Below are 16,604 nucleotides of genomic sequence, written 5' to 3'. Positions count from 1 at the left end.
TATCTACAGCAAGGATAATACTCTGCCTTTGCCTCTGCTAGATTTTGCTGGGATATTGAATGGAAACTGTTAAAATGACAGAACATTTGCATTCAGCTTATTAACCCAGATGTGGACTACTTAGTGACTGAGGATTGAAATCTATAGGGAAGAACTTGCAGTGGTTCTAGACAAAAGATGGTTGTTTTGAGACATTCTGATTTTTCCCCTGTTTATTCCTAGGTGAAAATAAACTGATAGGGGATCTCTTAGTACTGGGCGGAGCAACGCTATACGGCATCTCGAACGTTTGTGAGGAGTATATTGTCCGAAATCTGAGTCGAGTGGAATTCCTGGGCATGATCGGACTCTTTGGCTCCTTCTTCAGTGGAATTCAGCTGTAAGTGAGCAGGTTTGAGCCCCAAGGTCGTTCAAATAAGTGCAGCTGTGGCCTCCGTTGAGGTACCCTAACCCTCTCTTCAAAGGTAGCCATTTCCTGTGGAGAGTAGATACCCTCTAATTCTGGAATTTGCATTGGTTTTCATATTTCAGATCAGTGGATTTGAATAACACAAATTTATACCAAAGTACTCTAGTTCAAGGGCTGGTGTCCTTGAGTAGTTGCGTGGGGAGGGAGGAGTAGAAGACGCATCCTACCATCTTGTTGCTGGAAGACAAGTGGATACTTCACATGTTGGTCTGCTCTGTGAACAACAAAATCTAGAACTCTCTCTGGTTGTGTTTCATACTTTTAAAAAGTCACTTAGATTTCTAAACAGGTAGAAAACACATCCAGTCAGAAGGTATTTTACTGATTGGCTCATTCTGTGTAACTACATTATGATATGGGGGAAATAATGAAAAAGCCTTCGAGAAACTGGCCTTTTCGCTTCAAAATATTTAGTACTCATGTGACTGTCACATGGATTTCAGGACCTACTGAGTCCTGTCTATATCCACATGTACCTAATAAGCATCTCACCTGCAAGCCTGAGAGGTGGAAGGTAGCTTCCAGTGTTGTAATACTGTGACTGATGAAAGTATAGTAAAAGTCACCATGCAAGATTGCCACATTTTATGCAGATCTGTCACTGGTGCTTGTCACACAGAATAACTTTTGATTATTAGTCAAAACCATGTTGCTTCCCTGCACATCTGAGCTACTCAGCTTCTAAGAACAGAGACTGATCAAAACAATAACCCATCAATTCCCACTTAATTAGTTCTATTTCTTAAGCCAGAAAGCTTATTATATTTATGTGGGATCTGAACACGTGACTTAAAATGATTTATATTAACTGGCTGCCGTACAAGCAGTTCCTTTTTTAAAAATACAGAATTCAAGAGCACGTAAATGTGCCTAAAGCACATGTGGCTAAAGCATTTTTGTTACCTACAGTGTTCATGATGGGTAGGTACTGACTGATTCTGAGGGCATCAAAGCAGTGCCCTTGTCTTGCTCTGTGTGTGTAAACTGTCATGTACATGTCTCTTATTCCTGAATTTAATTATAGTGCCATTAGTCCCTCTTGACCCAAGCAGTTAGTCACAGTTCAGGGTCTGTGAGTTGTTCTGCTGGGGAGAAGAAACTGGTGCAGGAACAAGGCATCTTTGTATACAGAGGACACAAATGGAAGGAAACAATAAGAAACCATTTCTTTGCTGAAAGCCCTAAGGTTTTTCTAGTCAACCTTTGGCCCAAAAGTTCTCGCCAGCAGGGTTTTCTCCACCGGCCTTTGCAGCTTTTTGCTGCTAGTGCTTTTGTGGCGCTTTGTGGAGACCCGACCACTTTTAGCTCATGTATGTACTTTTTTAACAAAGTAACAAAAGCTTGCACATGGGGAGAGACTAATAATGTTTCTGCTACATGGTTCCATGAAGCAATTCAGGATTTTCTTGCCTTTACCTGTAATGAAGAGCAGACATCACATAGTTAGTGTTCACAGAGGTTTAATCTAATTAAATATACCAGTTGTTTCAAAGAGAAGCCAGCTCCCCATGTTACAATTGCAGACTCTTTCTTTGAAACACTGCTGGCCATTTTGGTGCAATATAGGACCTTTAGGTCCTGTAAACTGAAGTAGTCTGGGGAAGGAATATCTGAGAAATAGTGCCATTTCCCGGCATGCTGGACACAACGCTGGTGAAAGTTTGGTTGGCATCCACAAAGTGATTGAGGATGGGGAACGTGTGTGCTAATACCGCTGGAGGTGTAAGTCTTATGTTCATAGGATTTACAGGGAGCAGTACAATTCTGAAGGGAAAATATTGAAAAGTGTGTAGGACTACGCTGAATGTAGGAAAGACAAAACAGTACCCGCAAGTGAATGTCCCCTTTATTGACATGCACTGATCTCAAAATAATGTAGTAGCAAAAAGCTGTGTTATTTGCCTTTTTTTCCATGTGTATTTACAAATATCTACATAAGTGTGGGGGCCTCATGTTAGTTCATGCCTCAGCTCTAGTACAGGGCTGTGTCTCCAAGAGGACCTACAAGAAGTAGGCTGTTGTTTTCTAGATCAGTTTAGCAAGAGTGCTTAATATTAGACTGTAACATAAAATAACCCAGATAATGCCTGTTGGACAGCAAACAAAGGGCTAAGGTGTCAGGGCAAACAGTGAAGTAAGGGAAAGAGTTGGCTAACTGCCTGGGCATGGTGGAAAGAGAAATTTAGCGGGCTGAATGTGATTAAAGCAGGGAGGAACTGTATATCAAAACAAGAGAAGAAATTAGTTGACAAGAGTTGGGGATATAGCAACTACGCAGCAAATGGAGATAATGCTGTCTGATGGAATTACATAATCATAGAATAACCTACTTTGTAATGGACCCCTGAAGGTCATCTGGTTCAAGCTCCTGCTCAAAGCAACTCAAAGCTAACTTTAAAGTTGTGTCAGGTTGCTCAGGAACTTCTACAGTTGGCTTCTTAATATCTCCAAGAATTGAAATGCCAGTCCTGCTGGGCAACCTGTTCCAGTGTTTGACCACTACTTTTTTTCCTTATATGTAGTCAGAGTTTTCCACATTGCAACTTGTGTCCGTTGTCATTCATCCTTTTCTTGTGCACTACCCAGAAAAGTCTGACTCTATCTTTTCTGTAACTACCCATTAGGTGGTCAACCACCAGCAAATTTATTGTCCTGTCCTCCTTCCCCTCCGGCTTAGCCTTCTCTTCTTCACACTGAACAAACCCTGCTGTTTCAGGATCTCCTCTTACATCATGTGCTCCAGCCACCTGACCATTGTGATGGAGCTCCACTGTACTCCCTCCAATTTGTCAATGTCTGTCTTATTCTGGGCGGCCCCAAATTGGATATAGTACTCCAGCTGCTGTATCACAAATCATGTCCTTCAACCTGCTGGCCAGACTCTTACCTTCTCTGCTCCAATGACACATTGCTGACTCATGTTCAGGTTGGTGTCCACCAGGACTCCAAGGTTTATTTCTAAAAAGCGGCTTTCTATCCAGTCAGCTCCCAGCCTGTACTGTTGCATAGGGTTATTCCACCCCAGGTGCAGGAGTTCATATTTGCTTTTCTGGAAATTCACGAGGTTTCTCTTGGCCCTTTTCTTCAGACTACATTGTGGGTAGTCCACCCATCCAGTCCATACCTCTTTAGTCTCTAAGGATCTTTTGGGAAATCACGTTGGAAGCTTTGCTAAAGTCAAGGTAGGTTACACCTCATCCTCTCATCCATTCCCTTGCCTTTAGTTACTGAGCCAGCCATCTATTTTAGAAGGCAGTCAGGTATGGTTTGCTCTTGAGAAGTCTGTGCTGGCTGTTTCCAGTCATGTCTTCTTCATTTCCTGTAAATGGCTTCTGGGAAGATTTGCTACATAATCTTCCCAAAGGTTAGTGTAAGGCTGGGAAGGCTGTAGTTTTTGCTCTTTTTGAAACTGGATGTTGAATTTGTCTCTTTTCAGTCATCAGGGACACCCTCCAATCACCACAACCTTTCAAAGATCATTGTGGTTCCAATTCTTCAGTGAATCTGGCATCACTAAATGGCAACTTCTGGCAAAGTTGTTCTTACCCCTGTTTGTTTCACAGATCATAATGAATCACAGACCATAGCATATTGTTTTATACTTCTTTTGTATCAGATAGGCAATAGTATGAAAGCGATGTTCCTACATTTAAGTTATATCAAAATTTGTTTGCCAGAACAAGAGATGTTGCAATTTGTTTTCATGATATTCTTCAGGAATTGCTGATGAAAGAGACATATGCATTATGTATGCAAAGACACTTATAATTTAGTTATTTTGCAGACAAAATAATCTTATTGTTCTGTATACACTATTGGATTTGCCACACATCAACAGCAAGCAAATTAGGATTTCCAGGATGCAACTCTCTAGACCAGATTAATCTGGAAGGCACTGGGTTCCTGCAGTTTTACTGTTAGACTTGGTCTTCTACATACCACCTTTTGTACTAGGTACTTTGTTTTTCAATCTGTGTAATTCCATGTTTTATACTTGTTTAAAATAGTGTCCAGACTAGCATGCAGAGTTCTGCACAGCAGGAGTTATCTGGAAATCACAGATCAGAGAAAGTGGTTAGCTGATTGAAGACCTAGCTTGTGGGATGCCTAATCTCCAAAGGTCTATTTGCCTGGATTGGGAAGAACTGACTCGTTGCCACCTTAGAGTTTTCTGGATCTGGGATTTTGATGTTAATTTACAATGCAAGACTTACAAGATGTTGGAAGTTTGAAGGTTTGGCCCATCCTTTGCTTTATTTCCTGACTTTCATTGCTGTGACTATTTGATCTCTCTCAGTGTGTAACAAATCACTGTATTCTCCCCAAAGCCAGCCTGTGATATCTATTTATTTGACACTGCAGAGCCGCTCTGAAGGGTGAATAACTCAGGCAGATGCATTATTAATCATTAAAGTTCAAAAGCTTTCAGAATGTTAAGTCCGAAGAGTAGAAGAGGATTGAACATATAGGGGGATGAGCACTTTGGGCAGGTATATGGAGAGCTGGAAATAAACCAGTGGAAATTGTATGCTATCACGTCTGATTACTGCTCTGAAGATCTTTCAAATACACGGGCACAGGGATAATGCCAGAGTGGATTAGCAAAGTCTGATTGCATTTGGTTCCTACAGAGATTTTTTGTTATGAGGTTATTTATGTTGTTTTGTCCAGCATTTGAATTGAATGAGTGGAAGTAATTTAACTTCTGTTCTCTTCCATCAAATTTTGCCTTCTCTTCTCTTATAGTGCAATCATGGAACACAAAGAGCTGTTGAAAGTTCCCTGGGATTGGCAAATAGGTAAGAAAACACTTTACCTCATTGAAAATAGTTGCTGAAGGAGGCGTGGAGACAACCAATGTTTGGGGAGGCAGGCACAAAGTTTCACAGGAGACAATGTTTGTGACTTTTCCGCCAGTTACTGCCAAAGGTTGAACCACACGCCTCGTAACCTTTCTTAAGTGATCTGTTCTCCCATTGCCGTATTATGCCTCCCTTGCACCATTAGGTTAAGCATATGAATGCCATAAGATAATTATTCAGACAGCCGTGAAGTAAAACAATAATGGGGTTCCAGTCCTAAGATTCAGTGCAACACTGGGACAAATAAATGAGGTAGTCATTAAGAGCCAAACCTTTTCAATGAATGCCAAAGAAAGAAAATGGAACCTAACAAAAAAAACTAAAAAAGTACTTGCAGTGCATATTATAGCCTCATAAACTCATTTCCAAGGGGAGCCTTTCTGTATGCAAATGGTTAATTGCTTTCCAAGTAGTCTTGGTGGAATATCTCAGATGTGTCTTTTAGACAAGTTTAGGTAGCATCGTGCACAATGAAGCTCTTGTGGTGTTCTGCTATGCAGTGGCTTGCATTTTCCCCTTGCAGTTTGGAAGCTGAGTTTATGATCTAAGACTCCCTTCTGCTTAGTCCAACAAATTATTTGTTTTAAAAGCAAATCAACATTTAGGAGAGTCCCTATAATCACTCTTTTGCTATTTATGACAATAGAAGAAATAAAAAAATACCAATAGAATAGAGCTGATGTACTCAGCAGGGGATTCAAGCTTTGGCAATCCATTGACAATAGCTTGTTACCTAGTTTCAGAGTGAACATCAAAATGACGACTCAAAAGTGTGCAAAGGCAACTGATTATGTGGGGAATCCCTGAGGACAAGGGATACAGGTTATGGAATACACTGTTGTTTTCTTTAAACTTAGTTCACCATTTCCTCTCATCATCATAAACCTTAATAAAACCAGTGCATCCTTCACAAAACACCGCACCTAGAAGTCTTGAAGATTTGATGGTTGAGCTGTGAAACTAAATGACAAAATTTAAAGTATCCATGGAGAAACACACTCAACTGCATACTATAAGTGTATTGGCCTTCTTTAATCTGAGATAATTAGCATAATTGCATCAGTGTTTGTTTATACTTCATGATAAGGAGCTCAGGGACATAATTAATCTGGTACTGATGGAACTAGCAATGGTCATAGTGAATTAATCTACTATCCATGTAAATGTCATATATACTTCCATGGGAGTTCTGTTGTAACTCAATATCAGTGAAATGTGCTATTAAAATAAAGCCTTACTTGGTCTGTGATGCCATTAAAATGTCATTGAAAGTTAGTCACTAATTCTGAAGAGTCCCTACGCTTCATAAGGAGGAGATCATCTTAGCAAGAGCATCAGAGATATGTACTTGTTTTGTTAAAGCAATAATTGGAAACGCGGCGTAGTTGAACACGGATTAAATGGTGACAATGTGTTCTTCCCTGGCTTCCACTGCACTTGGTATGCTTTCCATTGCATTGGCAGGGATACAAGGTTATCAAGTAGTGATTGACAAATCTATGTCAGGGTGTTCACAGCCTTGTCCTGAATAGTTATCCACTGCGACAGACTCAAACCTACAGTCCAGCAGAGTTAAATCATCAGCCTTCTGAATGGTAGTGATAAAGTCACAGCAGGCAAGCTAATAAATAACTCAAGGTGGCCTGTTGCCATCTGCTATAATTGTGCTATTAAGAATGGATGAGCTACCTTTCAACTGATGTAAAATGCAAATGATTTTTGAATATAAAGATATAAAGCCAATCTGTTACGTCTATCATGTTTAAAACAGGCTGTGGCCCTCCTGGTTTTAATTTTGGTAATTCCCCTGATACATAACATCATCTTCACACTTTGTATAAATCAGCGTAGCTCTGTTTGAATCCTTGAAGGTTTAAGTATTAATACTTGCTGACAACCTGCCTGAAAGGAGAATGATTATACTGTTCTGACTGAGTGGTTTCATATGTGATCATGACACATTTTGTGGAGTGATAGATGAAATTATAACAAATAAACTAACATCAGTTTTATTTAAGAGAAAAGCCAGTTTGACTCTCCAAGGAAGTGTCCTTTGTTACAGGGGGTTTGAATATTTCTGAACAGTCTTCATTCTAAGAAGGCAGTATGAAAAATCATAACTGAATCCATTTCATCCCAATGACACGATAGCTTTTGGAGTAAAAATGCGAAGGCTAAAACATGCAACATCCAACCAGCATGCGCAGGAACTAAAACTGATATTGCCAAGGCATGTTAGTCTTGGTGGTACTTGGGCTACTTTAGAGCAGGCCCTGGGGGCAGATCCTGCCCATCTGTGTGAAGATGCCTAGTCTTAAGAGAAGTGGGGAAATACTGTGGGGTTGGGGCTTGCTTGTTCAGCCGGCAGAAGAGAAGGGTTTGAGGAGTTACCTACAAGGAGGTTATCAAAAGGACAGAGCCAAGGTCTTCACCACGGTTCATGGCAGGAAGATGAGAGACAACAGGCTGTCCTGGTTTGGGCTCAGGTGGAGTTAATTTTCTTCTTAGTAGCTAGTACAGTGTGTTTTGGATTTAGTGTGAGAACAATGTTGATAACACACTGATGTTTTAGTTGTTGCTAAGTAGCACTTATCCCAAGTCAAGGATTTTTCGGTTTCCAGTGCTCTGCCAGCAAGCAGGTGCACAAGGAGCTGGGAGGGAGCATGGCCAGGACCGCTGAGCTGAACTAGCCAAAGGGATATTCCATACCATAGAACATCATGCTCCATATATAAACTGGGGGGAGTTGGCCGCAAGGGGTGGATCGCTGCTCAGGCATCAGTCAGTGGGTGGTGAGCAATTGCACTGTGCATCACTTGTTTTTTCTTGTTTGTTTTTTATTTATTTATTTATTATTATTATTTAATTTTATTATATTCCTTTTCATTATAATTATTGTTACTATTATTTATTGTTGTTGTTGTTATTGTTAGTATTACATTTTATTTTACTTTAGTTATTAAATTGTTCTTATCTCAGCCCACGAGTTTTACTTTTTTTTTTTCCGATTCTCCTCCCCGTCCCACTGGGAAAGCAGGGAGTGAGCGAGTGGCTGGGTGGTGCCTAGTTACTGGCTGAGCTTAAACCATGACACAGGCAGAAGCTGAAATGAGAGATTCAGAGTGGATAAAAGGAAAATCTTCTTCACACTGAGGACAGGCAGGCAGTGGAGCAGGTTGTTCAGAGAGGTTGTGTAGTCTTCATCCTCAGAGATTTCAAGACCAGGCTGGGCAAAGTCCTGAGCAACTTGGTCTGATCTCACAGGTGAGCCTGGTTTGAGCTGGAGACCCCTGAGCTTACTTCCAGCCTGCATCACCCCAAAATCCTGTGATCCTAAGTGCCCCATTCAGACACTTATGAGGCATTCACACCCAACCGGGCAAAACTGGTGACCTTACCCATCAGGGTGAACGCTGACGACAAGATGGAATTCCTTCCAGCGACTTTAGATACCTGGGATGTGGACATCTGATTTAGATAAATAGACTCCCTTTATCGTCAGCAACAATAAACAGGCATGACAGAAATCATACTATGCTAAAGCTGGTGTCTAAAAGAGGTTGGACAATCTGCACCCTAAAATTTCCCAGTCTCCTCACTGACCACCAGCCCTCAGTATGCGTCCAGAGCTAGGTGTCATGAATCCCACCCACAGCTGCCTTCATGCACATTAAGCCTTCAGTTCAGGACAATGCCAGCACATCTGAAAGCAGACGGTAACAAATGATGAGCTTGTCAGGGTTTAACACAGACCAGCGGATCAGCAGATCATTACAAAAGCATCTCCTAACTTACCAGGTCGCTTCCTTCCAGTGCCTGCGACGGGCAGTTGGTGCCGGTGACTCGGTGCCGGGTTAGACACCCGTCCCAGCGCCTGGGACGGCAGCACGAGTCGTGGTTCCCCCCGCTGGCGTTTGCACTGCAGGGGTACCCAAGGAAGCTGAGGCTCCAAGCCTTTGACTTAAACCACATTTTTAGTCTGAAAATTGGCCCTTTGAGAAGCAATATCTGAAAATCATAGGATGTTATTTCCAGTTTCCTTATTGTCACCACTAAATGCCATCCAGCTGGTGGGTATTACATGCATTTTTAAGATGTAAATGAAATGCCACTTTATAGTCACCTCTGATAGGACAGCAACAGTTTAAGCAATTTTCCACTGGAACTGAAATGCCCTTTGGAAAAGCAGCCTGTGAAGTGCATGTAGTTGGCTGCCAAAGAATGTGAACACCAAGGCAGTACCATAAAATTATACTGTTAGTTGAGACCATAACCCAACAAAGCACCTGAGTAAGTGTGTTAAATCCTGACTGACTAGCAGGGGCTTGGTGGACCAGCTGGTGACTTGCAGACTGTACTTTGAGAATGCTGACTTAGGGTGCAGAATGGGGTTTGTGCCTGACCTGTTCTTGATTTAAGCCTGGAAGAAAAGCTGACTTAATGCTCATGTATGCAAACAATTTCTCATTGATCAAAACTACGCTCTGTTTGATGCAGTCATTTGCCTGCTACAGAAGAGTTGCAAAGTTTGCATAAAGCAACTCTTTCAAGCACTGTCTAAGACTGGTTCTGTTGTTACCCATATACAATGCACACCTTAAAAATTTGCTACCTGTTAGTAAAAGAAGTTCTTACCATGATTATCTATATTCTGAATATAAATTCAAATTCATTATCATGCCATAACAATTGGTATATGGATGCTGACATTTTGTGACTGCTGTATTTGTTTCAGATGAATGTACACTTCAGATGCTTCTAAAGGACTCAAGCTATCGCAGCTGATTTTGTCATTTAGATAGCTTTTCTAAAGAGTTTTTAACTAAGTGCATCTGCAAGCAGATACAAATCATATGGGCTTTTTTTTTTCCCCCCTTCTAATCCCTTTCAAGACTTTGGCAGTTAGATTTTCTGCAACTTTTAGTCAATAACAACATGCTCTGAAGAGCTGGCGTGAGTCTAAATTTAGGCTCGTGCACATATCAGCTGGGAATTCTGCAGCATACGGCAGCCTAAGAAATATCGTTTGCATGAGAGCAGATGAGTGAAGTGTTTGCTGGCTTTTTAACTTCATATTGATTAATTTGTCTTGGGATTTATCAAGTAATAACTGAAGCAATGAATTCTTTCCCAGTAAGTTATTTAGGTTTTTAAATGAAATTAGATTTTTACTGTAATGTATTTTTATTATATTAGTGTCTAACAATCTAATTTGTGTGAGGCACTCTGTAAACATGTAGCAAGAAAGAGTCCTAGCTCTGGAAAGCTTTACTGAGGAAGGCAGACGAAAAGGGGTAGAGGAACAGAGGTGCAAAACTGTGAAGTGATTTGTCAGGTTTGGTGGCAAAATAGAACTAGGACCTCTGTCACTTGAGTGCTGTCCTCATGCATTCATCCATTGGCTCACTAACTCCTCTGCAAATACTTTTGCATTCATTTTTTGGGTCCCAGAAAATAATGTGTGCTCCATCCATCTCAGCTGAACTCGGTTGGCGTTGGGAATGTTCAGCTCCTTAAGAGACTAGATCTGATGTGTCCCTGTGCATCATTTCATCCAAATTTATGTTGGACATGAGGTATTCACCAGTAGTATAAGACGCCAATTTAAAACAGCACTGCTATCATGGAGACCACAGAGAAAGGACCCCGCGTCCACTGCTGATACGGTTTTCACTGGTTTTCTTATATATTTAGAATTATGTTCTTAGTCTCTCTCTCTCTCTATATATGTGTATCTTAATAATTTGAATCCATGTTTCTTTGAAAAAAGCATTATTCATTCTTTTCTAAAAGCACAGCCTTCTTCCTCCCTACACGAGCCATTTCTGCAGGCTATGAAAGGTTACGTTGCTTCTTGTTTCTCTTCCACAGGCTTGTTGTATGTTGGCTTTAGTGCCTGTATGTTTGGCCTCTACAGCTTTATGCCAGTGGTCATAAAGAAAACCAGTGCTACTGCCGTCAACCTCTCCCTCCTCACGGCTGACCTGTACAGCCTCTTCTGTGGATTATTCCTCTTCCACTACAAGGTATGTGGAAATGAGAGATGTATTTGGGTAATAGCAGTATGCCTGAAGAACCATCAGTGCAGAACAAACAAAAGAAGCCTCCAAGCTTTGTTAGATCTACACGGTAAAAGTGCAGATTTTTTTTATACTTCAGGCTTCCCATGCCAAAACCAATTTTATTTTACGATTTCCAGTTTTTAAAGAGAGTTCATTTGGTCTTCTTGTTACGAGTTTTAAGATTTGACTACCTGTTCATCAGCAACTGTATCACTAATTTCATTTTACTTATCAGAGGTAACTTCCAACTGCTGTGACCAGACCCAGGGTGGCAGCATGAAGGGAAAGACTCTTCCAGAAATGTCATAGATTTTTTTTGCCTGGAAACGAGGTTGTTTCATTCATGCTGATTCTGAATTTATAACTCATAATTGTACGTGAATTACACCTTTCTTGTCAGCCAAACCAATGTCTTGCCTGTTAGTGTTAATGCCAAAATGTGCAGCAGATTTGTGTTGAAGTTAAACTTTTACCTCTCAGGTCCTCTAATATTTAAAACATTGTGTTGTACAGGCACACATTTGGTCTCCGATTACAAGGAATGGCACTTCATTATTCACAAATATTCCCCCCAGTGTCCATCATATGAAAGTAGCATGAGGGTGCTGGAGGCAATTGCTTTGTACCATCATTTATTCATAAGAGGGAGGTTACTTGATAGCTAAAATGGTGGCCCAGAGAAGTGTTAGGTAAGTGAAAGCCTTAAAATTCTGAGTAGCTAACCAGCTCAAATCAGATTTTGTGATACTAATGGTACCTGAATGAATCTGAACGAGACGGTGAAAGTTCAAAGCTTCAGAGTCCAAAACAAAACTGCTTTTCAATATTGCCTTTTATTTTGGTTTTATGGCTTTAAGAATTTTGTAGACAGAAGAAAAACAAGTATAGAAACAAAAATTTGACTGAGGACACAATGTAGAGGTGGTCTGCTGCTTCACAAGTCTGTCTCGTGGTGATTTGGTTCCTCGTTCTTTCTGCCCCACACTTCAAATCCAAAGCGTTTGACATTTGGTATTAGCTGAAAATTGTTATCTCCTGTTAATATTATTTGATACCCGTAGCAAAATATATTTAGTGATGTTAGTCCACTGTTTCTAAGAAAAATGGCTATATTACACTGTAAAAGACAGACAAATTTAATTCTGAAAACAGTGGTGGTGGTGTTCTAGCAAAATCAAACTCTGTTAGAGGGAGAGACTCAAAAGGCAGCAGGGGTTGGACAGCTTTGTGCTCAGCATTGCTCAAACCTAACAAAAAAGGCAATTTTGCAAATGCAAACCTTAAACTTCAGGCACCTGCAAGGCAGAAGGTGCATAAAAGGTTTCAGTTCCTCCCAGTGTCTAGCTGTTGGGTATGTTAGCAGAGCCAGGAAGGCAGAATTTTTAACCTCATTGACGCCCTGTCTTGCTACAGTAAGTGCATGCCAGCTCTCAACCACAGCGGCACCTTGGCCTCCCTTTAAGACCTGTACTGATAAAGTGCGCAAGAAGATAAGAAAACCGAAAATCTCATTCTTCTATGGTTAACTGTGTCATGCAGTCTTCTTCATAAACTCTTATCAAAGTCTTACTTCAGCCTATTTAGGTTTTTTTTTTTCCCCTTGGGAGTCTGTTTCAGAACATCACTACTCCAACAGTTACAAGCCTTCTTATTTCCAGCATAAATTTACTTGTGGCTGGTTTTGGTCCACTCATCTTTCTGCCAAGAGTATCCCGTAGCATGAAGAATGCCCCTGTCTCCTTAGTCTCCTTTTACTCCATTGGTACTTCGATAGAAAGCAGTCATATCCTCTCTCAGCCCCTAGTTCACTAATCAGAGCAAGCCCTTCTCCGCACCTCATCTGGTTGGGTTTCGTCCTTCCTGAGATAATCCCTTCAACTTGAGAAGCAGGAGAGGTCCCTCCAGCACCTGGTGCAATGCCCTTGTCTCTCCATTCCTCCAGGAAGCCTCTTACCCCATAGGTAGTAAGACTGTATTTCCATTTTTCGTCACTGCTTTTCCTTTGTGGTTTGTACTTAACCTGCAATCCATATAACTCATGTGCGGCTCTCCTTTGCTCTTCCCAGCTGAAGCACTGATAAGGAGAAGACCCTTGTCGGGACTTTGTGGAAGGGCCTTTACCTCAAATGTAGTATCAACTTCCCGAGCCGTCGATGTCTCCTTTCATACCCTTCAAATTTACATTGCAGAAGAAATTTGAAAAGAGAGTCTATACTCAGAGAGCCATCTAGATTTAAAAGCCCACTTACTTATCTGATTACTTCTTTCGTTACCATGTTTTTATCCTTAGTCAGATCACCTCCTCCTTTTCTTTCTGGTTTACTATCAGGTATCATTTTACACGAGGAAGCAGAACTGTGAAATGTGCAACTTGCGCTCAATAATGAAGTCTAATGTGTTAACCTTAAATGATCTAAATTAATTCCCCTCCTAAGACAGTGTACACTTGCTTGTTTCCTAGCTTCTAAAAAGCTGTTTCGTTCCTAGCCCAGCTGTACATCTCCTTCAGATACGCAGCAACTTCTGCTTATTGCTGCACTGGCCAATGGGCACAGCCCCGCTTCACTGGGAAGCAAATGGTTTTATGCTGAATTAGGATCAACTGAGTGGTTTAGTGCCCCTTGCAGAATATAATTTTATGAGGCTTTCAAGAAACAGTTATGATTTTTTCCGTGTACCGCTACTTTTATCACCAGACAGGTTTATTGCACCTGTAGCAGTAAATCTATGAAAATCCATGGAAAATGCAGGAAATTAGTTTAACTGGGCTTCAGAGCCTCTGAAACCAAACTGAGGAGAAGATTGCATTTGAAGTGTTTTGACTCTTTAGCATTTCATTTTTTTTATAATATAGACTTGCAACATCATGACGTGCAGGACAGCGAGTTTATAAACAGCTGCGTTTATATTCTTATCCCATATGCAGACGTCTTTGTAGTGCATTGAACAGTTCCCAGGCCTGTGGAAGCTAGAAATACAGCATGTTAACTTGCTGTAACTCTGGTGATATACTTGTAATTCAAGATGTTAATTGTTCAAGGTGTTATTGTATTAAAATGTAATGATTTATGACTTTCAATTTGAGATAATTACATTGTAGAGCATAATTCTTAAAATTATGTGCATCCCCCAAATAAAAACTCTCTTTTTAGTTCTTCTGTAATCAATAACTGATTCCAAATATTCCAGTGGATGGGGAAATGTGTCTGGCCTCTTTGGTGGCTGAATATTGCCCACTGTCATAGCATTTAAGTATACAACTCCATATCTTCAGTCCTTTTTTTAAATTCTCACCATATTGCTATATTTTATTCAGTGTTGATGTTCAAAAGTTTCCTAGCTATCTGTTCTCATTTCACCTTCCTCTTAAGCACAATTAAATTATCTCCTGCTTTGAAAAACAAAGGCCATCAGAGTCCTAAAACTTAACAGATGATGATAATGATGATGATGCTATCCTGTACTATCACATTCATCTTCACCTCTTGTCTTTCAAACTCCTCTTTTGGTTTGAGCTTTGCCTTGATTTCTTGGTTTCTATGAACTTCAGTGTTCCTCGGAGTACTAAAGCCAGCCTGCGTAAGGCTCTTTCCCACCCCACACAGGGAGGGGGAGTCTACAGTGCCCCCCCGGTGTGGGGAACGTGCCTGCGCAGCAGAGCCGAGGGGCTGCTTTCCTGGTTGGGTTTCACCCATGCTTTCTGTATATAGACATGACGGTAACCAGCTTTGGAACCAGACAGAAGGATGCGATACCGATGTGAGATATGCTCTGCAGAGGGATGTCTAGGCATAGCGTGGAGGAAATTTAATGTTCTGAGTAACAGGACTGCCCTTGCCCTGTCAGAGACTGCAATAGCCATTCTTCGTTGTGGGTACACTGACACCAGCGGTGCTGGGAAATTCAGGGCCAGCTCTGCAGGTGTACGGGGTTGGAAGTTTTGTATAACTTAGGAGATGTTCTTTTTTACATTTTAGTCTCAGCCTTAGCTTTATTTTTCTGTGAATTTTTGAAGTTCGTGCTTTTCATCTGCAAGCCGTATGTTGTGCTTTAGTCATTCTAATCAAATTGGGTTCTCACTAAATAATCTAAGCAGTTTATTTTATGTTTTCCACAAGCTAGAGCATGCATACTGATTGTGTTCTGCGCCAGCAGGTCAAGTCACACTATATTGTATCATTACCTAGCAAGCCAAGTACAATCAATTACATTCTGCCTTGGCAAATTCATTCATTATTTTATCCAAGTTGCAGCTATAAATATTCAGAATTTCTGTATATAGTAGCAACTTCCAAATGAAGAAAATGCATATATTTCATAATAAATCAAGGAAGTCATATATCTTGATTTAGAATTGTGGAGAGTATCTGTGACAAAGGACTTGGCTACACAGATAAATATGATTCTTGAAAGCTTTCAGCACCAGAAATCTGAAATGATGCTAGCTGAAACCTCACTTGCTGATACTTATTGATGCTTCTAAAAATGACTTTTCAATGCTAATTCTAACAGCAGAATCCCTCCAATGGAAGGGAGCAGATGACAGCCTTCCCACTACATCAAGAAACAAGCCATGAAGGAGTCTGCGCTTTGACATGATGGAGAAGAGAGGGTACAAGTTGGGGGCCATAGGTTCCAATTTCATTTTTGCCAGCACAGATCCTAAGCAATGCCCATAAATTGGGGATTTATGTAGGCTTTCACTGAGATGAAAATTTGGTCCTCACTGGAAACAAAGGAGAAGAATTAGGAGCCTCCATTAAAAGCATGTACTTTACCATCCTGATCCAAAGCACTGAAGCCAGTATGAGCTTTTCTGCTGGCTTCAGTGGGCTTCAGTTCATTTTCCTAAATTAGGAAAGTCTGCCACTCAAGGAGTAATCTTTAAAAAAATTCACAGTTTCATGACTGTGGAGATAAAGACCGTGTCTTATTGTGACTCTATATGCTTCAGACAGTCCTTTTTTTTGTTAGTGAAGGATGGATATGAAGTCTGTGGTTTGGGAGCAGGAGGTAGAATTGGTTTGGGGGAGGATTGTTTGTTTATGAGTTTGGTTTTTACTTGGCAGCCATCCATAAACACCTGAGAGACTTTTCCCAATCATCTGACCAAGCTGAGAAAATACTTCAAATGATGTTCTCACTTTTTTTTTTTTTTAACTTTTATCTGCTAGTATAAGCTGAAGACAGTAAGATCCTTTTCTTTGCTTG

General features: G+C 40.7%; 1 protein-coding gene across 1 annotated transcript in view; it reads left to right on the top strand.

Annotated features, from left to right (window-relative positions):
- The window catches only part of SLC35F1 (solute carrier family 35 member F1), a 256,649-nt gene that overhangs the window by 220,190 nt on the left and 19,855 nt on the right, over positions 1 to 16,604 (top strand). Inside the window, exons 5-7 of the mRNA XM_052781230.1 lie at positions 223 to 379; positions 5,216 to 5,268; positions 11,203 to 11,357. Of these exons, the coding sequence (XP_052637190.1) occupies positions 223 to 379; positions 5,216 to 5,268; positions 11,203 to 11,357 (365 nt within the window). The remainder of the gene's footprint in view (positions 1 to 222; positions 380 to 5,215; positions 5,269 to 11,202; positions 11,358 to 16,604) is intronic.

This window comes from Harpia harpyja, chromosome 3, assembly GCF_026419915.1.
Source record: "Harpia harpyja isolate bHarHar1 chromosome 3, bHarHar1 primary haplotype, whole genome shotgun sequence".
NCBI classification, from domain to species: domain Eukaryota; kingdom Metazoa; phylum Chordata; class Aves; order Accipitriformes; family Accipitridae; genus Harpia; species Harpia harpyja.
This window is presented reverse-complemented; position numbering and strand designations above follow the sequence as displayed.